Here is a 27,657-nt window from a genome sequence, read left to right as displayed (position 1 = left end):
GAATAACCCAGTGTGTAATGGCTAGGAGTTTTACTAGAAACGATTATATACCATGACATACCCAAGGGCATGTTCCAATAATACCCAGATAGCACGTGGTACACGTCAACTGTGCTCTGCAGAACTGGGAATCAGCCCAGTCTGCAGCAGGGACAGTCCAGTTGGCACGCATTCCCATCGGGATCAGATCCTCAGCTTGACTCGATGGAACCCATGTCTCTACCCTCCTCCCACCATGCTCCCTGTTTTCTCTTAATCTTATATTGAGTGAGAAAGTAACAAGGGCAAGAAATCAAGTCGCAAAGTGAATTCTGAGGAACAAGCATCCCCCGGGACATAACGAGTAGTGCTGGGAAAGGGCTCTGCAGTGAGTCAATCTGGGAAATGCTGTGTTGAATAAAGTGAGACAGGTTTCTCGGTTGTAAGTCTTCTCAGAACCTTTGCTGTGCTGATGCACACTGCGAATCTCTTCAATAAGGGAAACTGTAGTAGATCAAGGACTTACTTTTTGGAGGAGCATCTTGCAAGGCCATAAAATATAAAACACATAAAAAATGTTCCACAAAATGCCATTCGATTGAGAATGAAAAGTTAACTAAGTGTGCAAATTAGGCATTTAGATAAAGATTAGAAATAGAATATAAATGGCCATGCTTCCAGTATTTAGTCCTTGGCCAGAAAACTTTTCTTCTCTAACAATGGATAGTTCTGGCTTGTATGCAGTTTGCAAATCAGGGAAATAAAGGCATGGGGGTATCGACTTAAACTTTTTATTGTGGAATTTTCCTGGGCCAGTGAGTCATCTGAGAGGTTTTGAGTTGGAAACCATAACCCCAGTGGTTCCAACCTCATAGAAGGTAGCCAGGGCAGATTGCAGATTTGGTTATTTATTCAGTATTTAATCTGGACAGGAGCAAATCTTGGGTGAAACAATAACTTTGGTAATGCAGGGCCCTGAGAGATTGTGGGACATGAAGGTTATAAAGGAGATGGAGAGGTACAGGGAGAGGACCTGTCCTTGAGGAAGGAAAAAAGGGGGTTTTGGCCGAGAAGGGAGAGAGCACAGTGAGAAGAACCCCGCTTTGAGAAGGGGCCAAATGCCGTCTGAGCGTTCTCCTTAAATGTCATGAGGAGGGGACTGACTACCAAGAGGTTTGTCCCAGGCAAGTTCATTTCCTCCCGCAGGGAGGCATGAAGCATCCCCAGAACAGGAGGAACTTAGAACCGAAGGATCCAGGAGAGAGAGCCAGGTGGTAAACCCCCAGAGTCCCCCCAGTCACCGTCAACCAGTCCCGTCCCTCAAACTGGAAACCACCTGCAAACCTGAGCCCAGACCCAGGCTAGAGTCTCCTCCATGGCCAGTGTCACCAAACCTTTTAAAACAGAAGGTGGTGAGTGTAAGGTCAATACCCTGTGTCTTGATGCTCTTAGCATCTGTTAGAAACCTGCATGTTTTCTGGGCTGTCTTCCTCGTATTTTACTAGCCCGTCTCAGATTTCTTGAACATTATCTCCTAAGACAGGGCTTCAAAGAGTTGGACAGCAGCCAGGTGACCCAGCCAAGCAGAGCCTAAAATTGCCCAGTTTTCCTTGACAAGCTCATTTCTGTCACTTGTAATGAAAATCAGTTTGTTTAGAGATTTTAACTGTTCGAAGTTTGTACACGGCAACAACCTTTGTAATGACTCCATTCCTTAAATTACTGTTGCTCCAGGCAGGGACAAGCTGTCAGATTATTACAAAAGAAAGCTTATTATCATTCATTCACTATGCACTTACTCTGTGTATGCCACATACCTCAGCTGGTGCTTTAGGACTAAAAAGATACGTAACCTACACATTTCAGTGTTGAGAAGTTTAAAGAAAAAATGTTTAATTGCTCAGGATAAGCCCAACTATTGCTAAAAATACGGCTCTCTTCCTAAGAGGAGTTTCATAACCCGATGAACATTTTCACAACACCCTTGCAGGAGTCCTAGAATTTCTCCAATGGCTGTTTCCCAAGATGCTTTGCAGAAAAAGAAGGGGTGCGAGTAGGGGGGTGAGGACACCTAGGGATTCCTGTGGTCACCTATGAAGAAAGTTCCACATGACCCCTGCATTAGTTTGCTAGGGCTGCCATAACAAAACCTAGAGACTGGGGGGGCTTAAACAAAGGAAATTTATTTTCCACAGTCCTGGAGGCTAGAAGTCTGAGATCAAGATGTTGGCAGGGTTGGTTTCTCCTGAGCCCTCTCCTTGGCTTGTAGATATCTACCTTTTTCCTGTGTCCTCCTATGGTCTTCCCTCTGTTTCTGTGTCCTAATCTCCTCTTCTTATGAGGACACCTATCTTACTGGATTAAGGTCCACCCTGATGACCTCATTTTAATTCAATGACCTCATTAAAGGCCCTATCTCCAAACACAGTCACATTCTGAGATGCTGGGGATTAGGACTTAAAACATACGAATGAGGGGGAGACACAATTCAGCCCATGGCAGCCTCTCTCCCACTGCCCCACTTAGCTTCACAATGCACATGAGCATGTCGTTCCAAGATGTACTCACGACTCAGGGTTTCCCAGTTATTTGGCCACAGAGCACTTTTCTCCCAGAACACTGCTAACCAAGGGTTATATATGTACTTTATATTTATCACCCACATCTTATAAACAATGCCATACTAACATCACAAGCTTCTTTCAGAGAACCAACGGTGTTTTTTTCTCTCCACACAATGTTTCTCCATTATTTTACTATTTAAAGACTTTTACACATTCCCTGAGTGGGAATAGGTCAGTCATTCCCACTGTCAAAGCTTTTGAACCATTTATGTGACCACAGGTTCCATCATTAAAGAAATAGGAAGAAAAAAGACCTATGGGCATCAACATTTGTGTCTGCCTAGGAGAATCAAAGGATGGCATCTTCATTTGCCTTTTAAAGAAGGGACACACCTAGGAAACGCTGAAGCTCTAACGTGACTGATGTGTTGTCCATACAAAACTACTAGAAGTGTGTGGGTATTTAAATTCCAATTAATTAAAATTAAATAAAACTAAAAATCAGTCTTTCTGTTGCATCTGCTAGGAATAGTGGTTACCTTATTGCCAGGGCAGATATAGAACATTTCCATTATTGCACAAAGTTCCATTGGGAGGTGCTGGTTTAGACCTTCATTTCTGGAAACTTCTACCCTGAATTCTATTTTCTGTGGCAGTCTTTTAAACATGTCCTGTCTCAGCTGAACTCTAAGCTTCTGTGGGCAAGAGGTAAGCTAAGGTGCTTTGGGTTTCCACCAGCGTGTTCAGTATTTAGACACTCCCCACAGCTGTGTTCTTATGTCAAACAAGACAATACCCCAAGCCCTCTAGTTTTTGATCAAAGTGTTGCCTAAATTCTTCTCGAAGAATGAAGCGGGGGAGGGGGAAACAGCTGTCCCACGTGCCCCTGGTGGAGACAGACCGTGCCCCACAGCCCACAAGCCTCTTTCTCTGCAGAGGATCAGCACGGCAACGGGGGACGGCAAACACTACTGCTACCCGCACTTCACCTGCGCTGTAGACACGGAGAACATCCGCCGGGTGTTTAACGACTGCCGCGACATCATCCAGAGGATGCACCTCAAACAGTATGAACTCTTGTGAGGCGGCCCTGGGCCGCTGGGCGCGCCTTCTCGCGCCTTCTCTCCGCCTGCTCTCCTCTCTGCTACCCCACCAGGTGGAGCATTTATTCCCAGACTGCCTGTCTGTCAACCCCAAGCCATGGTAGGAAGTAGTTAAGTTCCCAGTGTCTTTAGGCTGCTGTTCGTCCTTCTCAGTGTGGGCTCCGTGTGTCATCACCAAGCCTCTGGCTACCTCTGTTCCCCTCAGGTTTGGTTTGTAGCTTGTTTTCATTGAACAGGACTTCCCATAGCCTTCCCACCTCCAATTTGTGTCACTGCAAACTGTCCACTCTCACTTGGGTGACTTTGCAGTGAAATCTCCCTTTTATTCGTCCATTCAGTGGTTTATTGATTCATCAAGGACAAACTTGACAGATGGGAGAGAAACACACTTTTTTCTGAGTTATCAAGCATGATTGTAGAGGCACATGGGTAATGCGGTGAAGCACTGGCGCTTTCCAATTCCAGTTTTAAGAAGCTGCAGGCGGACAAGTAGCCACCCCTCCTGATCTACATTGGCCCAAGACTTAGAGTAGGCCCCAAGCCACAGAGTGGAGAGAAAGCCTTTTTTCAATAATATTTAAAGTCGCTGCTAGCCTCAGGCATTTGAATTAGAGCTACTTTGAGCCTTTTACATTTAGGCAGAAAACCACATTCACTACTGCAAAGTATGTCCTGTCTAAAAATTATTCTTTAGACTTTCACTATGCTTGAGAAATTGTCTCCTTTCATATATTCTTTCTGTTGTTGTTTTATTGCTGGTTTATTATACTGTACAGACCACAAAATGTAATATTATTTTGTATAACTACTCAAGAAAAATACTTGTAGATCTTTGTATCTTGGTTATGGCTATACCTGTACAAGAAATTTGTTGTGGTTTTTTTGTGTGCTGAACAGCTAAATGTCAACATTACCTGCCGCTTGCTCTAAAAAGGAATGAATGGTTATCTGTAGAATTTAGGACATTTTATCAGTTGGTACTTTTAAAAATGCTCCTTGATTATATATAAAGTACAAGTTAATCACCCACATCTTATAAACAATGCCGTACTAACATCACAAGCTTCTTTCAGGGAACCAAGGATGTTTTTTCTCTCCACACAATATGTTTCTCGATTATTTTATTATTTAAAGACTTTTACACATTCCCTGAGTGGGAATAGGTCAGCCATTCCCACTGTCAAAGTTTTTGAACCATTTATGTGACCACAGGTTCCATCATTAAAAAATAGGAAGAAAAAAGACCAATGGGCATCAACATTTGTGTCTGCCTACGAGAATCAAAGGATGGCATCTTCATTTGCCTTTTAAAGAAGAGATATTACAAAACCTTTATTTGAAATATAAAATCAAAATATATGGCTATTTCTCAAACTTGAAAGATTTGCAAATGCAGCCTCAATTTATTGCACAATATATCTAGAAAGCAAGAATCGCTGTAGGAGGCACATGTCATATTCTATCCACAGTCACAGCTTTGAGGGTAGTTTACTTAGGTCAAAGATAATCTGTAACGATGTCTGAAGTGATATTTCAACAATACAAATCCAGGGAAGTGACAGCCTAGCATACATTACTTCAGTAATTTCCTTTTAGTCTTTGTTGAGTATTTTAAAGTTTATAATATAATCAGCATTTTATAATCCTTTATAAACTTATCCAATTTTAAATACTACCACTTTTCCATGAAAGGATCACAATTTTATAGACAATCAGTGCAACAAACACATGTTTTATCTTTTTATCCAAATTCCTGCTCCTCTCATCCTTAACTATTTCGTAAAATTCTCAGTTGAACTGAGACATACAAAATAGAAATTATTTTCAATTTCCATTGCACTTTCAAAATAAGACATGAAGAAAAATTGAGGATATACTCCCACACATATACAAAGAAATGAAGTTGTATATTTTTACATGCATTATTACTCAATAACTCCCCTGTTAACTAAACTTCCTATTTAAAAATCAATTGAAGAAAGACCTAGCCTCTTAGCAAAAATACAAAAAGAATACATTTTGTCTGGCTTAAAATTATCAAGATATATTTACTTTTAAATACCAAAGCCACTTCCTACTCCATTTTTCAAGTTTCTTTTGACCACAGGCATTAAATTCAGATTTAACAACTTGGTCTACTGGAGAGAAAATTAAACTTATCTAAAAATCTGATTCCATTAATTTAGCACAGAAGTACAAAAGTTGTGTAAACAACATATTCCTGCTTATAGCATTTGTATGTTAATTTTCAGTGTATAGCTTTATAATATATAGGAATTTGAGAACAACTTCGAGGAGGACAAAAAGCCAACGCAAAGTTTGGTTTGTGTACACGTAAGCCCAAGTGTGCTCCAGGGCTGCTGCTCCATCTTGGGGAAAGAAGGACTGTCTGGTGCATGCAAGTGATGACATTAATAGCGTTTACACATTGTACAGATATAATCTTTGATTATACATATATTTGATAAAATGAGAAAACAGACTTGTCATAATGACCCATTTTCATAGCATGAGAACAGTACAATCAACTATTTATTCTGCAGTAATTTGCATCAATCATTTAGAATTTCTATGATGTGCATAAAGACAGCCTACTTCGGTCTCATCTCAAATGAGCACTGCCCCAAGTTCAGTTTCTTTGGTTTTGACATTTATTACTAAAAGCAGAAAGTCTCCTCTTCACACTGTCTTAAATTTTCTGAGCAGCTGGCAACCAAAAATAAAAGGCAAATCTAGAAACCCAAAGTGAATTAATATGAGGACCACAAGGAACCCAGCTGTTCCACAATATGTGATCAGAACCGTGCTCTCGAAGGGAATGTAGCACTTGCCGAGGGCATACTCTGTGGATGTCATACTGCCCTGGAAAGGAAATGAGAATGTTACGCTGCAGTGAGAGCCCCAAGCACAGCTCCAACACAAGAGTCTGCCTTAACAACAAATGAGGAAAGGCAGCTTTCTTGGCTTAGGCGAGGCAGGGAAGTAGCTCTCCTCACCTGAGACTTAAAGAGGCACAGACTTCAACCTACAGAAGCAGTGGTGAGAGAAGGGAAGCCAAGGGCTCCTCTAAAGTATAGTGGGCACACCTGAGAGATACTCAGAGAGACAGGGAGATTTCAAGCAATGGTCATCGAGGAACAGGAGTCCAAGGCTAGTTTTCATGCCACTTGATGCTAAAATAAGCAATCTGTTACCTAGAAATACATGTGCCAGGAGACTTTTTTTTTTTTGGTAGACATTTTTGCTATATGAAATGACAGTGGGGAATGTTTTCATTTACTACTGTGAATTTGAAAACATGAGGTTTTCCCCATCTTTTCATGAAGTAGAAGTACTTGACATAAAAGCATTATGAACTGGAGTGGAGGCTGGAACCCAAAGGCAAAAAAAAAAAAAAAAAAAAAAAAAGGCGCTGAAGCATCAGGTGGTCACTCAATGAAAGAATATCCTTAATCAACTTGCAAGAGCTATAGCATTTTTCTACCGGAGCACATGGCACATTTGGGAAACAAGACATGATGACGAAGTACCGCTAAGGAAAACATGACATTCAATACACAGAGCCTAATATCAGAGGACACTGCCATCCCTGAAGGATGAAACACTCTGTAAGACACTCCTCCCCTCACCCCTCTTGGAATATGCCATGTTTACCTGTCCCCAGGAAGATGTTTAGACAGGGCACAGTGTATCAAACTAAGTGTGCGTGCGGAGTTGGGGAAGTTTATTTATGGCTTTTGTATATTTTGACAGATTATAGCAATTAAATAGTTGATTTCTGTGTTGATTTAAATACTTTAAAAAGCTTTGAGACGAAAATAAATGTTCACATTACCATGATGAAACTGGGGTTGTTTCTGTTCCTCCAACTGAAAGACGGCACACTGATCTCAGAGATTCCTGCCCCGTGGAGTACCTCGCAGGCGCTGTGCGTGTGGCCACTAAGGACCAGGCGTGGCCGCAGCCACCAGAGCAGCTGCCACACCCAGGGGACAGCAACAGGCAGTTAATACTTAAACAGAGCCCTGCCAGGGGCCCAGAGCCAGGGCACCGTTGATTTCATCAAGTTAAATACAAAATCCCTACTTTGTAGGACTGCTTTGTTTTTTCCTTAAAATCCTTGGGTTTGCTTAGACTCTATTAAAAGTTCAGGCTCTCAGAATCTATTCTCATCCCAGATTTTATATTTTTAAATTATGTTTAGTTTTTATAAATATTTTGTAAATTTATTTCATAAATGTTTATATTTTATTATATATAAATATGATATATTATACATATTTAAGAAAAAGCATCTTAAGTCCCTAAAAATTTAACTCTTTAAGTGCCATTTACATTTCCAAATACACTTAAGTTGTTGGAAAAACGTTGAATAAAGAATAGCAAGACTATCCTGGGGGTAAAAGAACAAAATGATGACATGATAATCTGAGCTACTGCCAACACCCTGCCCTCCATCCCCCAATCGATAACTATAAAGTCATCTGGCTTTTGGTTAGCATCCAGTATGCTGCCAAACCTTTTGTGAGGCCTCCCGAGAAAGCACGTCATATCTCTCCTTAAACAGGGTGCCCCTTTCTTCTGGAGGTGCGGCATCTTCCCCAGTACAGTTAGCGTCGCTTTTCCGGTAAAGTGGAAAATGCTGTCCAGGATTTAGAGAGGAGTCAGATGTGACTTCATGAGACCCTAGGTGTTTCTTCCAAATACACAGAGCTGCTTTCTCCCCACCTCACCTGCAGAAGGACTGGGGCTGACCTCGGCAACGGCTGCCCATCCCCACACTGGCTGGAGTGAAGTTCCTGGTGGTCAAAAATCAGTCAGTTAACCTGGCAAACCCAGCAGTCAGCACATGGTAGGAAGGAACAAGGGGGCTGAGAGATTGACAGAAACACAAAAGTGTACTGACTCACTGTGCCCTTAGAAGACGCCAGAACAGAAGGCACCTGTGCCATTCAGATGATCTCCTACCTCTCGGGAGCAATTCAGTTTGTGAGAAATTTCAATGAGTTCAGCTTCTGCTTCAGAGCAAATGTTGCAGCCATCCCCTTCCAGTGCAACGCTGTTGACCATCACAAAACTGAGGCAGATGGGAGCAAGCAGAGAGTCAGGGGGCTTTCTGTCTACTGTTTTCTCACATTATCGTTCCCACAAAATGAAAGCTAAGCATCCACAGGGTGAAGAAACACATCCAGAACAGTTTTAAATCTCAACTCAGCTAATCAGTGTTTGTAGGCAGGAGTTAATATTAAGAAATCGATACTGAACAAATAAAACAAAGTAGTATAATTGGAAGTGGAGTCCAATACATGGTAAAAGGATTTTTACCCCTGAATTTGTGAGAAATCCCAGATTACAGAATCTCTACGGTCAGACAACCCTAACCTCAGCATCAAACCATGTGTCCTTGGGAAAGTTACTTAGTCTCTCTGTGCCTCATCTGTAAAATGGGGATATAAATAGTACACCATGCCATTAGCTCATTGTGAGGATTAAATGAAATAATACAACAGAATAGGGCCTGCCACTAGAAAGTACTCGGTAAATGTTAGATGTTGTTATCAGTACATTAAGTGAACCATGGACAACATTCGGCAGCATCCGTGCACTCAGCAAACAAGGCGGGGTTAGGGAGTGGGGTGCTGGTCAGAGTTCACAGGAATGGATAGTCCTAAAGTCAATTATGATTCTCTTTTGCAAGCACTTTACCTTAATTTTATTTTCTACAGACTTCCATTAAATATGCTTTTATTTCCTATACACATATCAACTGGGCATGAAGAAGGTACAGGTCATAAAGACTGAAATTTAAAGAATTTTAGAGATGAGGAGCTGACTAATCAACTGATCTGAAATATGATCAGTGTGTTTAAAATGTCTTAAACGCTATGCCAAGGGAGAAAAACAACTCAAACTTTGTCAAGTCTCCATTATGACTCAAGAAAGAAAGATACCTGGGACTCTGCCTTACAGGCAAAAGGAGGGAAGAAGCAAGCATTTGTAGAGAACCCCCTGAACCCTGGTCTCTGGGAGCTTAACATAGATCATCTCATTTGACAGGCCCAGTGAGCTGCTTCCGCCAAAGCCAGCGGAGTACTGGACACCACGAGAAGGATATGATCAAAATAGGAAAAACCTTCCTCTCCCACCTTTTCTCTCTCCACTAGATCTGCAACTAGAATGATATGTATGGTCTGGTCCACTATGCTGCAAACACACTCACACACACCAGAAAGGGTCCAGAAATGGGCAAAAAAATGGCCACATAGAAGGGGAGCTTGTATAGATGGTCAGACTAAAGGGTTAGGAAGCTTTGATCTAAAAATCAAGGCTGATGGGAGTGGGGACTAGGCACAGAGCTATAGAGCACAGTGAACACACTTGCCACCAAATCCTAGGACACCAAAACTACAGGAACATCTTTTATAAAAGGAAATAAATAAATTTTGAACAAATAAAAAATATCCGTTTACAAAGTGGGCTGATGAAATTTATATCACCCAGAGACAGTGTCGACAGAAAAAATAAAATTCCCTCGGTGGCTAGGCAAAGTCATAGACTAACTGAGTCACTGTGGGTTGTTAGGGAAAACCAAGGTGGTGCCTCCAATGGGGACCATGAGCAAAGACAGCCTGAGGCACCTTCGTCAGAGACTGTAAACTAGGCCAGACAGCATGGGCCTGACCCAATATGGCAGTCACCTCTGAAAATTCATTTCCAAGGACAAAGGTTTTCATAAGCATTCACAAATAATACTCACTTAATTCCTTTCCATGAAAACAGCCTTTCAGGGTTGAAAACTTTCTCAAATCGTTTTATTCTATATGTGCTCATCCTACATTCAGTTACAAAAAGAAACATTTTTTTTCAGAGCAAGCCATTCTATAACCTCTTAAAGTTATCATGAACACAAAAAATAATTTTTCAGGATTTGAGCGCCAGACTAGCATTGTTAGTTCAGAGCTCCAACTAGTCCCAAGCTACCAAGGTGCAACTCTTAGTTCCACTACTGACTAACCGTGAGGCCTAGGGCAAGTGACTTAAGTCTCCAAGGCCTCAGTTTCCCCACTGGTACAATGGATAAAATAGGAGACCCATGTAAAGATTGAGTTAATATATGGACGTAAAATGCTTAAAATAGCCTGGCACATCATAAGCACTATATAAATATTAGCTATTAAAGTCTAAATCATATTGTTTTCTGATTCCCAAAGAAAATAACTGGCCATTAAATGTAAGTTTTAAGTTAGAGTCACACAACGCCACACTAATCATTCATTTAACAGAGATTTGTCAAGAGTGTATGATGTCCATGAGGGAAAAAATCCTTGCCCTCATGGAGCTTACATTCTAGAGCTTACATCTTTCAAGGAATACAAATTTCCTCCACACAACACAAACAAGGCTTTCATATGAATTGTAGCAGATTAAAAATTATAGTTATCAAGAGCTCTCATGTTACAATGCTTTAGTGAACTACTTACTGATAGTGGAAGCCAATGTCATGGTTACCAACAACTACCTTCAGCTGTACGTGATGTGGGTGTCTGAATATTTTCTGAAATCTCTCCACATCATCCGCCCAGGCCTGTAGGATAAAACGGTAACTGCTGAGACTCAAAGAACCTTCCCTTCCCTGTGGCTAAAAAACACACTCCCTATTTTAATGGTGAGAAGTTAATTCCCCCGTCCAAATCAGATGTTCATAAAGCTAATGCATAAATTAGAATTTCTAATTCTATGTCAAACTTCTTTTTCCAAAATCAACTTAATACTTTATTTAATTTGATGCCAAATTTTAATTAAATGGTATCCCCCATCTTAAAACATTAACTAGCAACCCCCAAAATATTTGGTTCATACACCTATTATTTCAAGATCCCCTGAAGATGCTACATAGACCCCATCTTAAGAATCACATCAGATCTGGACATTTTATAAGAACAAGCTCTTAGGAAATGTCGAATAAATTCATGTGTGTCAACCAAGACAAGGATGAGTACATCCCTCCTCAGTCTTAGCATTTCCCTGTGGCCACAACTGTGGGAGTGAGACCTAATGAGATGTAGGTGAAAGACAAAATCCAACAAATATTTAAAGAATATTCTGACATTTGCTTTAACTATTAAAGCTTGAGAATTATGTTCAGGTAGTTCTTATTTTTATTAAACGTAAAAACATCAATTGGACACTCTAGGTTAGATAATACCTAGTTGAATAATAATCAACTTTATCCTAAAAGTTTTAAATACAGCTCAAGCCTAGGGAAATATGCTGTGTAGACAGTCCTTCAATACACTTACAAAGACTTCACTTTGATAAATAATATTTAAAGTTAGAATACTATAAAATCAGAATAACATAAAATTCGAAAAACATAAAAACATAAAATGCTGCCCTTAATTTGGAAAAACAACATATATATCCAATCTCATTTTATAACTGGTTGCTTTTTACATACAGCATTCCCACTGTCTCATATTTAATTTTGGGCTAGATTATAACAAACATTACAATCCTATAATCAATGGGTTTCTATCACATCCGGACCAAGACTTTCTTTGTACAGCTTTGGGATTGTCCAGTGAAATGCCAGTGATTATCTTCCAAAAATCATTAGTGACTGAACATGTTTAACTAAGCAGCAAGAAAAACTCCTTTTTCCCCATTAATTCCAGGAATGTAATAAGCAAAGCATTCTGACAGCTAAGTTGAGAAGAGCATTTCGCTCTGGTTTGTGGAAAGGCTTCCATCACCTCAACACTGGGGCAGAGGTCTCAAGGACCCTGAAGACAGAGGAACCTCATGCTACGTCCCCAAGGCTCCTTCTGCACCTCTCCCTCAGAAGAAAGAAAAGAAGAGGACAGCAGCAAGTAACTTTGTAGCACAGTGCTTATAATTTAATGGGTAAGGAAGAATGTGAAGTCAAATTACATTTCCATGTGTATTCTGTAATTTTGGTGACAACAAATAGCAATTCGTCTTGCCAATTTCCCCTTTCCCAAGAGGTTTATGGGAATGTGCATTCCAACAAAGTGATATCTGGCTAATCTACATATTTCCTAAATAGACAAAGATAAGATCAGTCAACCTAACTCAAGATTGTCATTACACACAGATCCTAATAACCTTTAAGATAGACTACACATTATTAATATTGGTACTAAGCAAAACTTCCACCCCTAGCTGATAATTTCTTCGTGGATTATCTGGACTATCTGTGCTGGACCCTGAAAGCAGGATTAGGGTGCCAGTATCACAGGGTCCTACCTGGGAGGAGCTCCACTTCCCTTCGTCAAAGATATCCCCCAGAATGAAGACAACTTCCGGCTGCAACAACCACAGAGCCGTCTGGAAGGCTCTCTCCATTTGCCATTCCCTAGAAGACAATAGGAAAAAAGCATCAGTCTGTTTCTTGGGTGGAGGCCACATGTGTCTTATGGGCCATTTAAAAAGTGAACCAAATGGTCCCATTCTCCCTCTTCCAAGGCCCCTCCCTCGTAATCTCATCCACTGCTTGGAAGAACCAAAGAATCCATATGTGATTAAATGTGGGGAGCAAAGGCACTAAAGGAGTCAGCCTGCTCCTCCCATACATATCAGAGCCTGACTTCCCCTGTGTTGTACCAAGAGATCAGGCCCCACACTGCGCTACAAAGTCATCACTCAGTCATGAGGGCCCCAGGGGTCTGAGGGCTTAACCCAGCTTCCAAACCTGCCCAATGTAGACTATTTTTGCACCACACTGAGGAGATAACAGCATCTGATCTGGCTTAACTTTCACTTTTTGAAGGTACCTCAACTTCTTTCTTGTGTTCAGAGTTCAGGAGAGACAATGAGAGAAACAGGCTAGCCAATATCAAAACTGTAAATCCTGTGCACTTTGGACAAACAAGTAATCACCCTGTAGGTAAGACAAGCGAATGAAAAGAGCCTGGGACCTGGAATCTCATGGACAATGGCTTAACATCCCAGCTCCTCCCACTAACCAGTTGTGCAGCCTTGAGAATGTTACCTGCTCCCTCTGATTCTTAGTTTCTTCATTGGTAAAGATAATAAAAACCTACATTCACAGGATAGATATGGGATTAAATGAGATAGCACTATGTAAATGCACACAATAGGTATCATGCTACCCCGAAAATAAGACCTCGCCGGACCATTAGCTCTACTGCATCTTTTGGAGCAAAAATTAATATAAGACTTGGTCTTATATTATAGTAAAATAAGACCCGGTATTATATTATATTATATTATATTATATTATATTATATTATATTATATTATATTATATTTATTATATTAAGACCTGGTCTTATTTTACTATAAGTCTTATTATAGTAAAATAAGACCGGGTCTTATATTAATTTTTGTTCCAAAAGACGCATTAGAGCTGATGGTCCCGCTAGGTCTTATTTTCCGGGAAACACGATATTCAACAATGTCAGTGCTTCTCAACCCTCCCTCTCTTCTCCCTAACCAACTCTGATTTGTGTCACTTGCCTAAGGATCCCAATTCTTCCCTCCTTTTTCAGGCATGTTCCTGGTTGCTTCTCCCTTGCAAAAGGGGAATGTTCCATCCTGGAACATATAAATAGGGAACAATAACTTTGGGTCAAAGGAGACTTTTCAGGCCCCGTGTAAACGCTGTATGGTACATCTTTACCTACGATTCCTCTCAAAATACATTTCTCAGTTTTTCTTGACTTAATGTTATTCACCCTGCAAAAGAAAGCATCTAGAAACAGCAGCTGCAAGAGCGCAGGGAAGACTGCTTAGGGGTCACAAACAAAGCACAATTTGTAAGCCCCAAACAAAGCCAAAGGAACTTAAGCTCACCCTGGCCTTCTCTATGTCATACCTCTTTTGGTTTAAAACTGAGTAAAAATGTATAGCAGCCCCTCCATCTGCCCTTCTTTCGTCTTGTCTTCTTCACCCACCTTTGGGGACATCACACATCTTCCCCTGTCACCCAACATAAGTTTCATCTATATCCAAAGCACTTTGAGGACAGTCCCTCTTACAAGAATAGAGAGGCACAAATGTTCAGAGAGGCACAAATGAAGCCATGGTAAGGAAAAGGGGTCAGGGTACAGGGTCATCACGGACAAGAAGCTCTGATGCCTTGGGGGTTGAAAGCCCCCATCCATCGCCTTTTGGTGGGCATTGTTCACAGTGGCCAAAAGGTGGAAGTAGCCCAAGAGTCCATCAACAGATGAATGATAAAGTGTAGTATAAACATACAATAGATAATCAGCCTTAAAAAGGAAGGAAATTCTAACACATGCTACAACATGGATGAACCTTGAAGACATTATGCTAAGTGAAGCAAGCCAGTCACAAAAGGACAATTACAATACACCTATAAAAATGTTTAAGATGGTAACTTATGTTATGTGTATCTCACAATTAAATTTTTGAAAAGGCCTTCTGGTGGGAAAACAGACAGACTACACTGGGCAGGTCTAAGTTGGAGAGACAGGAACGAATCCTCTCCCCAGGAAGACAACCACAAATCTGCCCTGCTCCTCCTGTTGTCCAGAGTGGGCACAAACCAAGTGAGCTCAAAATTACACATCAGTGATTGTGAGAGGGACCCACCAACCCAGCTCTGTGTCCTCCCCGCCCAGGGGAAAAGAAAACCTACCTTCACTGAACACGGCCATGTGCTGGGTATTGTTGGGGGAATTGCTTCACACAGCCTGTGGAGTTTCTCATAATAACCCAGTTACAAAAAAGTTGGCAGAGACAGGCTTGGAGGATCTTAGTAACCTGTCCAAAGTCACAAGACTCAAATCCAGACCTGCCTTCCAAATTCTAAGCCTTTGTATATACAGATGTTCAGTAAATAAGTTCAAGGAAAAGTCAAATTTCAGAAAGATTCCTAATTTTAGCTCCTACCTTCGTAATTTGTCTAGCCAGTGGCCTCTTACTTCCCCAAGCAAGTGGGTATCAGCCAAAAACATGGCTTTCAGCACAGGTTCAAGAGTCTCTTGTTCACCATCACAGGCTGGAGTTTTCAACTCAGGCCAATTACACCGAAAGATTACTAAGTAATAGATTAAAAATTCACAAAATAGAAGTACAGCAAAGACAACAGCTATGAGTTTCAACAGCAAAAAACTCCTCTTGAACAGACGAAAATTCTGTCTTCCAAACCCAAGTCTGATAGTAACCATTTCTCCTGCCCAGAAGTTGCCAGCAACCAAGAATCAGATCCTCCAAGAATTCACTGTGAGAAAATTGTAGAATCCTGGGTAAGGTGAAAATGGTGTCCAGGTCTTAGCCATGTACCTACAGGGAAAAGGAAAAAGGATTGGATTATGTTTCCTAATAATGCCACTAACACTAGCTCCCTCAATTAAGAACTAACGAGTCAGAGAATTCTATCTACATTCCTAAATGAACAAATTGTCCTGTACTCTTACAATAATAATAGGTCTGATTACTGGTAAGGATAACAACTGGTTGCCTAGGAGGTCTCTATAACTGTATGCCAAAATAATGTTATTAGAATATCTTCCCACTAAGATGATAAAATTTTATTACCACTTTGGAAATCATTAAATGAAAATCTATGAGAATGATGTTTAAGGTAGTAAACTTAATTGGGAAAGTTAACAATTATTATTTAAAGGTAATGTGACTCCCAAAAGTATTCACCACCACCCCTTGAAGACCTTAAAAATCAACAGGTCATAAGTCCCTGTAATGTGTTGGTGAATTTATTAGTTTTCTACATTCTTTTCCACAAAAGAAGTATATCTTCCTGCAGTGTGCTTCAGAGATCCAAGCAATGCATTCCACTCTGGGCTCTGGGCTCAGAGGACAGTGTCTGAGAGAGCCACCATCTGTGCACTGCATTCAAATTATATATTTTTTCACAGTATGGGCTTTTTACTTGCAAATTAGCCTTAAAACCCTGCATGTCCTTCGGCAATGGCATTTATGTGTAATGGTTTCTCTACAGGAACCTTTAAAATGTTTATGGATTCATCTGAGTCATAGGTGAACTTTGCATTCTATAAAGAAAGCATCTATTTTCGACACATCTGAAGACAAAGGTTGATAAAAGGATGGCCTAAGATAGGCTATAAAAGGTGGCATTCTACTTAAGGTTCCACAACTAATGCTCAAGACAAGAATCTTAAAATGGATGGTGATCTAAAGGCTACAGAGCTCTCAGCTATGGGAGCAGCTCCAGAAGTATTGCAGGGGGTGGGGACTATGGGAGACATAGATCTTAACTGAGTCAATAAATAAAGAAAATCCTTTTCTGGAAGGATGATTTTCTGAGAGGAATCTTCCATGGTTGATAGACAAGGAGTCAGGAACACTCTCATTTCTGTAGCATCTAAAATAATCTCTGTCAAATTCAGTTTTCAGATCTGTTCATATTTGCCCATAAGCCTCAGTCCCTAGCTTATTTCACAGCAGTGTACTACAATAAGCGACCACTATATTTGGAAAAAATTAAAAGCCTTACCTAGAGAAAAGTAAATAGGGACAAACATATTTTGAGCCATTATCAAAAATGTAAAACAAGACCCCAGAATTGAAAATTTCTTCAGAAAATGATAAAATGAGGAAATCTCTTCATTATTCAAATGAAGAGCTGACAGTTGTTTTGCTGTACTAGGAAGGACTCACTTCCATTTGTGGATCTTCAGAACACATGAAATGATAGGAGTGAAATGAAGGGCTCTGGGCCCCAAGTCTTCATCATTCCTCTGCCTACACTCAAATGGCATTATTTATATTGAGCATTGTACTTGATTAAAGAGGTACAGTACACAAATACTAGATTTTAAATATGCCCTCTCAGATAGAGAGGTCAGAAGCAACGATGCATGTAGCCTGGGATCGACGCTCTTACTGGAATTCTAGTCAGAAAATCCACAATATCTTTATCTACCAGGTCCAGACCATCAGTGATTACGTGCCATACCTCTTGTTCTCTACTTACTACTTCCTTACCTCCTCCATTTTCTCTAAGGTTGAACCACACATGCTACATAACTGGAGTCACGATATATCTTCCAACTGAGGACATCTCTGAGAGTGAAAAGTGGCACTAATAATAAAAACAGGGCTATGGCATAAACCAGGACTGTCCCAGGCAGCTCAGGATATGTAGTCACCCTGTGGATAATTTCACCCTATAAAGCTAGTGCTTAATCTGATGCTGATGAAGAGAAGGTAACAACTCTTTTTTTCTGTCATCCATCTATCTGCAATCAAACTTTAGAATGACTGTACAAGCGTTGTTAGTAACCATTCACCAGTGTGACTAAAGGCATGGATTCTCTATTCAGCTTATATTCATAAAAGAAAAGAGAGAGACTCTAAGGAATAATGAATATATTCCTTAATACCATCTAATTTCCTTTGGTTTGATTCAATCAAATATATGAAAAGCAACCATTTGATCTTACCATCTCATTTCTTTCAAAGGGCCTAGAATCTCCTAAATCCTACAAGCTAAGGCCAAAACAACAGTTAAAACTTCCTAAAAACTTGATGTTTCCACAGACCACAGAGGATAGGTTGGGAGGGAAGGAACCCCAACCCTCTGGGGATTTAGAATTCTTCCATTATGCAAAGCTTTGCTCTTTCCAGGCTCTAAGTTTCCCGAGATGAAAACCAGAATAACTTTGTAATTGCTCTTCTCCACCCACTTCTTTAAGCTGAGACAATCGTGCTTCAGTAGTAAAGTCAGAGTCTTGGAACACAGCAAGATGAGTGACCTGGAACAAGCATGATGACACTGCCTTCACAAGTAAGGCCACAATGGGATTCAGGAACCGGATAGGACACAAGACTGCAATCCTCCACCTTCCCTAGACCAAAAAGAGCAGGACAGATGACACAAAAAGACAAGCCATAGGTTTGCACTCACAGGCAACACAGCTCTCCCAAACTTGATTCCCATATACATTTGATCCTGTGCAGCCCACACAGCTGGGCTCTCTGCCTCCAGGCTGACTGCTGCGGAGGATGACTAATATGTCAGCATAGATTAGAAAGTCCTTGGCAAAGAAACCAAAGGTCAGGAGAGCCCTGGCCCATCCCTCAAACTTCTATGTTCTTTTTTCCACAGAGAAATAAAAAATATCCTACATGAAGCCATTCACCAGAGGACTTAGAATGAAGAAAGGAAGAAAGGAAGGAGGGAGAAGGGAGAGGAAAGGAAGGAGAAAGAGGGAGAGCAAGCAAGCCAGCTGGTGCTGTCACACATTTTCTTGAGAAAACCCTAACATACCATGTGAATAATCTCTCAGGTATAATGTGATCATTTTCTAAAAATAGAACTCCTCATCAGTGTGAAAATCATATTTGACAACTTCTGGCACCAAATCCTTAGACAGAATTCCTTTTGTTCAAATCTTGGAAAACTGCTTTTCTTCCTCTATCCAAAACTCATTTTATGACCCATCAAATTAGTATTCCTAATATTGTCTTCAATGTTATGGCCAAAGCATAGTCCCTTTTACCTTCTGAAATGAAGACAGAATAGTTTTTAGGGCTGATGAGGGTGGGGGAAGGAATCCATCCTCTTCCTAGAAATGGCACAGTAAGGCCACCATGCCAGGCACCATTCAAAGCACCACATCACGTAACGAGATATCCCCTACCTGATGGCTTCCAGATGGGTATAAGTGACTTCCTTGTGCTCACTTCTTGCACTAAGCTTTAAGCCAACAAAGAGACAGAACTGCTTCCTCATTTTCTGACACAGCTGAAAGAAACGTGCTGACCACCAGCAGTTAGGAGCACTGGAGTAGACACATTCCCACCACCGGGCAGACAGATGTACACAAACTGAACCTGTCTTTTTTGGCAGCAAAGAGGAAAACCTAAGAGCTCTATGGCGAATTAGCAGCTACTTGTTCCTCTTCTAGTATTTTATCCTATGTCATGAATACTCACCAGCAGAGAGAACATCTACATTGAATTGTAAAGAACCCAACCCGCAGCTCTGCTCTGTGAACTTGGGCAAGCCAAAGATCCTTTCTGAGCTTCATAATGGGGACTACAGTACCTACCATGTTTCCCCGAAAATAAGGTCGGGTCTTATATTAAGTTTTGCTCCAAAAGACACATTAGGTCTTATGTTCAGGGGATGTCATCCTGAAAAATCATGCTAGAGCTTATTTTCCGGTTAGGTCTTATTTTCGGGGAAACACGGTACCTCCACTGATGTCGTTGAGATTGATAGAAATGATGTTTACAAAAGAGTTTTTTAAAAATAAATCTTTCTATGCAGTAGGTATGTCAGGATTACATTACAGAGTAAACCTTACAATCTGAAGAATTCCAACAGGCTCAAATGATACTCAATTCAAATGGCTATAATCAAGTTAGGGAGAAGAACAAAGGCCAATAATTGGAGGGAATCTAGAAGCTGTGGACATCTTGGGTCGAATCTGCTTTCTCCATTCATTTACTGAGTTCCACTTTCTAACGGTTCACATCTGAAGTCCCCATGCACTTTCCTCACTAAAAGCAAACCTTAAATTTTATCTCAAGCATAATAAATAGGCCAATGATTTAACATCTCCAGTGCCACACAGTCTGAATAAATGCTACTATCCTTTCCATGTCCAGGCTCTTACAGGTTAGAGGAGAGAAAAATGTGTTCTTTCCTAGACTAAGTGAAAGGAGGGTCTAGTCCTTCATCAGAGCAGTATGGATACTACACCCAGGCCAAATGCAACCATCTCTTCCTGTCTACTCAATAACTACATGAAAAAAATGTGTTTATCCATCTTGTATCACTAGACCAGAAAATTAGGAAATGGGATAAAGACTATATTTTATGTGTTGTTTTCTTGTGAGTAAGTGATGAAATTTCTGTCCATATTAGAAGCTTTCCTTTGCATTAGCAGGCTTGGGTTAAGAAAGCAAAATTACTAAAATGCTATTGTTTTCACTCCCCAAGTTGAACTTGTCAGTTTTAGTAAACTCATCAAATGATAATCCAGCAGGAAAACTATACAGGCCTCCCAACCACAGTGCAGTCTGGCCTAGTATCAAAAGGCTGATACGTACATCTCATCTCCTGATTTGTCTGGAAGGGAGCTAGACTTTAATATTAAAGGTCCTGAAAAGCCCTGGTAAGAACCAAAGCACTGAATCTGTGGTATTTTGATTTCTACCACATATACTTCCTATTCCTAACATCACAAATGATAACTTTAAAAAAACCGCTTAGTAACACCTACTATCCCAGAACTTTTAGGAAGCTAAAATTCACCCATCACTGGTTTATGAACTCAATTGGGTGGTTTGTGACCACAATTTTTTTAAAAATAAAATAAAACAGAATAGAAAATACTGGTCTATATGGCACATAAAAAGGCAAGGCATAGCAAAGTTTCTTACACAAAACTTGTTTCCATTTTTATGTACATGGATCTGTGTGCACTGGTCATGATATAAAATGTATTTCTTACTGCACTAGGCTATAAGCTCCCTGACACAGGGACCTTGCCTTGTTTATCTTCATATCCCCCCTCCTCTTATGGCTCAGCATGGTGCCTACAAACAGTAGGTGCTCAACAAATGTCTGTGGCATTAAATGGCTTACATTTAGTTGTATTTCCCCAAACATTTTAGAATTACAAACATACATATTATCACCCTTTTGGTCCATTATCTGCCTTAAATTAAATGCTTGAAAGTCTCCAGTCAGAGAAACAGGAGGAAAATATACATAGAGGTTATTCCTGCTCCCTGTGATCAAAGAGCCAGGCAGAAATTTAAAGACTGGCAAACAGGTACACAGAACATGTCTCACCAGGTCCTGTGTGGGACTCTCACAAAAACGAAATGCTCAAGTAGCTCTCTGGTGAATAGGGAAGTATGACAAACTTCCCTGAGCCTCCCTGGAAAAAAAAAAAACAGCTTTCTTCTATAAGTGAAGTACACAGAAATACTTGGCAGCTCCTGAGTCCTCCCCAGGCTGCGTGATCCAGGCAGCCAGAGAAGTCCCAGCTGTGGAGAAACTGGAAACCTTGTGCGTTGCTGGTGGGCATGTGCAATGGTACAGCCACTAGAGAAAACAATACGGTGGTTCCTCAGAAAATTAAAAATAGAACTACCATATGGTCCAACAATTTCACTTGTACATATATACTCAAAAGAATTGAAAGCAAGGACTCAAACAGATATTTGTATACCCATGTTCATAGCAGCATCAGTCACAATAGCCAAAAGGTGGGAAAAAAACAAATTAATATATGAATGGATAAACAAAATGTTATATATACATATATATGTATATGTGTGTGTGTGTGTGTGTGTGTGTGTGTGTGTGTGCGCAAAATGTAATATATACATCTATATGCAATGGAATATTATTCAGTCCTTTAGAAAGGAAAAAAATTCCTATACATGCTACAACATGGATGAACCTTGAAGACATTATGCTAAGTGAAATAAGCCAGTCACAAAAAGACAAATATTGTATGATTCCACTTATATGAGGTACCTAGAGCAGTCAGATTCATAGAAACAGAAAGTGGAATGGTGGTTGCCAGTGGGTTGGGGAAGGGAAAATGGGGAATTGTTTTATGGGTATAGAGTTTCAGTTTTGCAAGATGGAAAAGCTCTAGAGATTGGTTGGACTGCTATGTGAATATACTCAATACTACTGAACTAGATATACACTTAAAAGTGGGTAAGATGGTTCAAGAGAATGAGAGGACAAGCCCCAGACTGGGAGAAAATATTTGCAAAGGACACATTTAATAAGGACTGTTACCCAACATATACAAAGTAATCTTAAAACTCGATAAGAAAACAAACAATCTGATTTAAAAATTAAGCAAATAAATTTTAAGTGTTATCACCACACAAAAAAAGGTAACTCTGTGAGATGATGGACGTGTTAATTAAGATGACTGTGGTAATCATTTCACAATGTACACATATCTCAAATCATCATATTGTACATTTTAAATATATACAATTTTATTTGTCAATTATACCTCAATATAACTGGGTAAAAAATAAAAATTAAAAATTAAAAATGGGCCAAATACCTTAACAGACATCTTACCAAAGAAGTATATTGGCAGGTAAGTATATGAAAGATGCTCCGCATCGTATGTCATCAGAGAAATGCAAATTAAAACAATGAGCTGTCACTACCGACCTATTAGATGGCCAAAATCCAGAACACTGGCAACATCAAATGTTTATGAGGACATGGAGTAATAGAAACTTTCATTCCTTGTTGGTGGGAATGCAAAATGGTACATCCACTTTAGAAGACAGTTTGGCAGTTTCTTATAAAACTAAATAAAAATACTCTTATCCTATCATCCAGCAATTGTGCTGCTTAGTATTTGCCTAAATGAGTTTAACACTTATGTCCACACAAAACTTGCACACAGATATTTATAGCAGATTTATTCATAACTGTTCACATTTGAAAGCAGCCAAGATGTCCCTCAGTAGGTAAATGGATAAACTATGTTATATCCAGATAATAAAATATTAATCAGTGCTAAGAAGAAATGAGTTATCAAGCCGTGAAAGAACATGGAAGAACCTTAAATGCACATTACTAAGTGAAAGATGCCAAACTGAAAAGGCTGTATACTGTATGATTCCTTCTACATAACATTCTGGAAAAGGAAAACTATGGAGTCAGTAAAAAGATCAGTGGTTGCCAGGGACTGGGGAGCAGGGGGAAGGGAGGGATGAACAGGTGGGACACAGAGGATTTTCAGAGTAGTGAAAATATTCTGAATGATAAACTATAGTAGTGAATATACGTCATTATACACTAAACCCATAGAATGCTCACCAAGAGTGGACCTATCATAAACTATGGACTCTGGGTGATTATGTGTCAGTGTACGTTCATCAACTGTAAAAAACTCTGGTGAGGGGTGTTGATAATGAAGGAGGTTGTGTTATGTGGAGGAAGGTGGTATATGGGAACTTTGAACTTTCTGCTCAACTTTGCTGTGACCTAAAACTGCTCTAAAAAATTGGGAAGACGGTAAATTTTATGTATATTTTACCTCATTTAAACTTTTTTAATTTAAAGTAATGAAATTCTAATACATGCTATAGCATGGATGAACCTTGAGAACACTATGCTAATTGAAATATGCCAGTCACAGGACGATAAATACTACATGATTCCACTTATAGGAGGAACCAAGAGTAGTCAAACTCCTAAAAACAAAAGTAAAATGGTGGGTACCAGTGGCTGGGAAGGGAGAATGGGACATTATTATTTAATGGATATGGAGTTTCAGTTTGGAAAGATGAAAAAGCTGTAAAAATGGATACTAGTGATGGTTGCAAAACAATGTGAATGTAATTAATGCCACTGAACTGTACACTTAAAAATGATTAAAATGGTAAATTTTGTTATATAGGTTCTGCCACAATTTTTTATATAGGTTTCTGCCCCAAACACACATACATAGGACCCTACAAGCTAACAATGTCCCGTAACAAGGGCTCCCTTTCAGAGCTAAATCCACTACTTTTATATTTTAAAAAATATAAAATATTTTTTGGAGCTGAGCTGCGCACTCCACAACTAGATTGAAACTGATGGTTACAGATGGGAGGGGGTTAGGAGGCTGGGTGAGAAAGGTGAAGGGATTAAGAAGTACAAACTGGTAGTTCCAAAATAGTTATGGGGATGTGTAAAGTACAGTATGGGGTATATAGTCAATAATATTGAAAAAACTATGTATAGTGTCAGGTGAGTACTAAACTTATCAGGGGAATCACTTCATAAATTATAAAAATGTCGGGGTGGCTGGATGGTTCAGTTCGTCACAGTGTGAACTCTGAACAAGGCTGCCTGTTCAATTCCCGCATGGGATGGTGGGCTGCGCCCCTGCAACTAAGATTGAAGGACGATTTGGAGCTGATGGACCCTGGAGAAACACTGTTCCCCAATATTCCCCGATAAAAAAAAATTATAAAAATGTCTAACCACTATGCTATATATCTGAAACTAATATGAAATAATATTATCTGTCAACTATACTTTTTTAAAAAATAGTCATGGGGATATAAAGTATAGCATAGGGAATACAGTCAATAATATTGTTATAACTATGCAGTGTCAGATGGATAATTGACTTATTGGGATTATCACCTTGTGAGGTACATAAATGTTTAATCACTATGTTGTTTTATACACCTGAAACTAATAAAAAAAAAATAAGCCTTAGGTGCCTGGTTTTAGGGGCATATCACTGAGTCATCTTCTTACCTTTAAAGAATGCAACTGGTAGATGAGACTGTATGAAGTATAAAAGGCTCTGGGTTCTCTTGTGCTCCTCCAAATCAGAGCACCTTTATCTGAAATACGCAAAAAACAGAAAATGTGTTTTGTTGCTGAGTAATCTTTCATTCAGTTAACTATTATTAAAGCGAAATATGCATCACTTCTTAGAGAGTACATGGCTGCTGCCCTGTGGCACACAAACAAGGAACCTGATCACCTGACCAACACTGAAAGTAAAAAAAACAAAAAAGCTGAGAACTGACACAGCTAAAAAAAGACTGGCATTATGTTATTGTTCAAGAATAGGTCTTTTATAGTATATTTAAATATGACATGTATACATCATAGTTTTATATTGCCCAACACATAAGAATAGTAGCTGCAATCCACAATGGAAAGCAAAATATTTTATCCATTGACTGATTCACTTCAAAGTTATCATTAACTATCTAAATTCCCTCCCGCCATAAGCACTAAAAAATGTTTACTATGCAGTGACCTGTAATTTTTTAACTTCTCATTATCTTAAATATACTATTACTACAATATTGTCAATGGCTATTTGCATGTTAAATTTTCCATTTTAAATGGTATTTTAAAATAAGAGATGGTTTTTCAATCTACATCAGTAAACCAGGAAGTGTGAAGCCCCTATGATTTAATATATGGGCCCTAAGTAATAGTGATTTTCCAGTAAATAACCAATCTCCAGAATACTGTTTTTTCAGTAAGTTACTCGCAATCCTGAAAGGGCAAAGAGGTTCCGGTTTGCAGTGACAAGAAACAGCAATTCACCTAGAAGCATAAATATTATAACACGGTTACAAGGACCCACGTAAAATCCTCTTGCACTGAGCGCTCAACACGATACAAGGCAGATCAGAAAGCAAAGCCACCCAGGCGAGCAGACACCCATCGCTTCACCTGTCCTCCGAGCCTGGGCCGAGCATCTTAGCAGCTTCCTGTTTCCGCAGCGTGGCCTGACACGTCACGGTCGCCCTGGAACCCCGCCCTGGCGGCCTCAACCTGGTGGGGAAACCAGAGTCTCCCGAGAGGCCCGCCCTCGTCCTGCCCGGCGCCGACGTTCTAGAACGCGGGCCTCCAGAGCAGGCGCACTGTGGGGACAGAGCCGCTGGCCTGCGACCCCAGGAAGAGAGGCCGCGGTAGGCGCTCCATTGGCAACTCCAAACAATAGGTCCAAAGAAAAGCAAACACCTACGTGTGGCTGCATCTTCCCCAATGACTCGGTCCTTTGTGCCATCCTTAAATGTCTTCTGTACTTTTCTATCTGCTGGAGACCTGAGTACTGTCGCTCATTTGAACCCCTGGGAAGTCGCTGCAAATGGGTGGAGACCGGGGACAAGAACGACATACCAGAAAGGCAAGGGGAGCTCACGGAAGATAAGTCTCTTGGGCACGGAAAGGCCGTTAGGTAGCAAGGTCGCTACCGTGGGGCTCAGAGAAGCCACACGCTCGGTCTCCCAGCCCCCGCACCGGCCAGTTGCAGGGCAGCCGCTGCGGCAGCCTCAGTAGTCGCTTCTCTAACGTACCGCCGCGGCTCGGGAGGGAGAGGCGGGCTTCCCGCAGTCCGGCTCCGCGGCGGGAGAACCCCCGAACCCAAGGCTCACCCGGAGGAAGGTGAGCCGGTCGGCGGCAAGCTGCCTGTTCTGGGAAGCCGAGTTGCTCCGGCCTGTGTGCCGTGTGCTGCGTTGTCCCTGGCACAGTGATTGCTTGCTCCCTCTGCCTTCTCCCCACTTGGTCGCTCTTCTTGAGAAATGTCAGTGTCTTTCATACTCCATCTTCAACAGAGCCTGGCAAAGTACTTTCAAGAAATGTGTAATGAGTAAATGAAACGGTCAGAGTGACTATTTTTTATGGGTTTCCTTTTTAAAAAAAAAAAAAAAACTCATGTTACTAATGTTATAACAGTATAGCATCCCCTGTTCTATTTCTCAAGTGCTTTCACATCCATTATTTCAAATAATCTTCAAAGTAAGCCTGTAAATCAGAGCAGGAATCTTACCCCATGTTACAAGAAGTAAACTGAAGATCATGGCAGTAATTCAGTCTTTCAACCAATTCTGGTATGTTTTTGCAAATCTATGAGTATAGTTAAGGTACTGAGATGTAATATGAGAAAATCATAGAAAGCCACCAGCGAAATACCTGGTATATGGTAAGTAAGCAGTAAATGGTAATTATTATTAAGTTGGAATATTGTAATCTTTTCAAATATATCCAGATGAATAATTTTAACATCAACAAAAGTGGGACAACCAGACTCTGTATGCACTTTGATATGCAATGGGAAGTATGCAGCATCACTTCTGAAGTATGCTCATTAACTAAAGAAGAAAAGGAAAAAGAAATGTAAATCCGGTTAAGCCTATGAGTAACTACAAGCTTAAGGAAATGTAGGGACCAAAATGAGCATGTTATGTAACACCACCAGGAAGAAATCAGCTGAATCCAGAATGTGGGAAATATTACAGACCAAATGACCCAATTTCTTTATTCAACAAGTAAATAACATCAGAAAAAAAGGGATGATAATGAGAGGGAAATCTTTTATAAAGCAGGCTTGAGAGACTCATTAGCTAAATGTGGGCCTTGTTTGGGTCATAATTAGGACAAAGTAGCTTCTAAAAAATCGTTTTTCTGAAAAGATTGGGAAACTTGGACGTGGAATGGGTGTTAGATGACACTGAAGAATGGTAATTTTGCTTTGATAATGCTATTATGGTTA

At 40.2% G+C, this 27,657-nt stretch overlaps 2 protein-coding genes across 18 annotated transcripts in view; one reads left to right on the top strand and one right to left on the bottom strand.

Annotated features, from left to right (window-relative positions):
* GNAL (G protein subunit alpha L) overlaps positions 1-7,491 on the top strand; it is a 202,236-nt gene extending 194,745 nt beyond the window's left edge. For 5 of the 6 annotated variants that reach the window (XM_019711346.3, XM_074340381.2, XM_019711349.3 and 2 more), the window contains one exon: positions 3,480-7,491. In XM_019711346.3, the coding sequence (XP_019566905.2) occupies positions 3,480-3,626 (147 nt within the window). In that variant the 3' untranslated portion in view covers positions 3,627-7,491. Of the gene's footprint in view, positions 1-2,823; positions 3,460-3,479 lie in introns of those variants that run through there. The other variant, XM_019711347.3, reaches the window with a different exon arrangement.
* MPPE1 (metallophosphoesterase 1) lies at positions 4,751-26,757 on the bottom strand. Of its 12 annotated transcripts, none has more exons than XM_074340391.2 (12): positions 26,540-26,757; positions 24,897-24,985; positions 21,444-21,531; positions 15,545-15,937; positions 12,914-13,022; positions 11,128-11,231; positions 10,404-10,478; positions 8,615-8,723; positions 8,380-8,445; positions 8,166-8,288; positions 7,482-7,622; positions 4,751-6,508 (listed from the first exon to the last, which is right to left on the bottom strand). In XM_074340391.2, the coding sequence occupies exons 4-12, from the start codon at positions 15,820-15,822 to the stop codon at positions 6,326-6,328; spliced, it is 1,188 nt and encodes a 395-aa protein (XP_074196492.1). In that variant the 5' UTR covers positions 15,823-15,937; positions 21,444-21,531; positions 24,897-24,985; positions 26,540-26,757; the 3' UTR covers positions 4,751-6,325. The 12 variants fall into 12 exon arrangements, with proteins under 12 accessions (XP_074196492.1, XP_074196491.1, XP_074196490.1 ...); XM_074340390.2 differs by lacking the exon at positions 26,540-26,757 and adding an exon at positions 26,131-26,263; XM_074340389.2 differs by lacking the exon at positions 26,540-26,757 and adding an exon at positions 25,836-25,971.
* Between the last annotated feature and the right edge of the window lie 900 nt (positions 26,758-27,657).

This window comes from Rhinolophus sinicus, chromosome 4 (genome assembly GCF_057876585.1).
Source record: "Rhinolophus sinicus isolate RSI-liver-muscle chromosome 4, RSI-T2T, whole genome shotgun sequence".
Classification (NCBI taxonomy): Eukaryota; Metazoa; Chordata; class Mammalia; order Chiroptera; family Rhinolophidae; genus Rhinolophus; species Rhinolophus sinicus.
This window is presented reverse-complemented; position numbering and strand designations above follow the sequence as displayed.

Bases quoted from the DNA above. Each gene is read 5' to 3' on its own strand.
- MPPE1 (XM_074340391.2), bottom strand. From the start codon at position 15,822: ATGGTTACTATCAGACTTGGGTTTGGAAGACAGAATTTTCGTCTGTTC. The intron at 11,232-12,913 runs GTAGGACCCTGT...TTTATCCTACAG, and splicing joins GGAAGTGGAGCTCCTCCCAG to GCCTGGGCGGATGATGTGGA. The intron at 7,623-8,165 runs GTTTGGCAGCAT...TGGGTGTGGCAG, and splicing joins CTCGGGAGGCCTCACAAAAG to CTGCTCTGGTGGCTGCGGCC.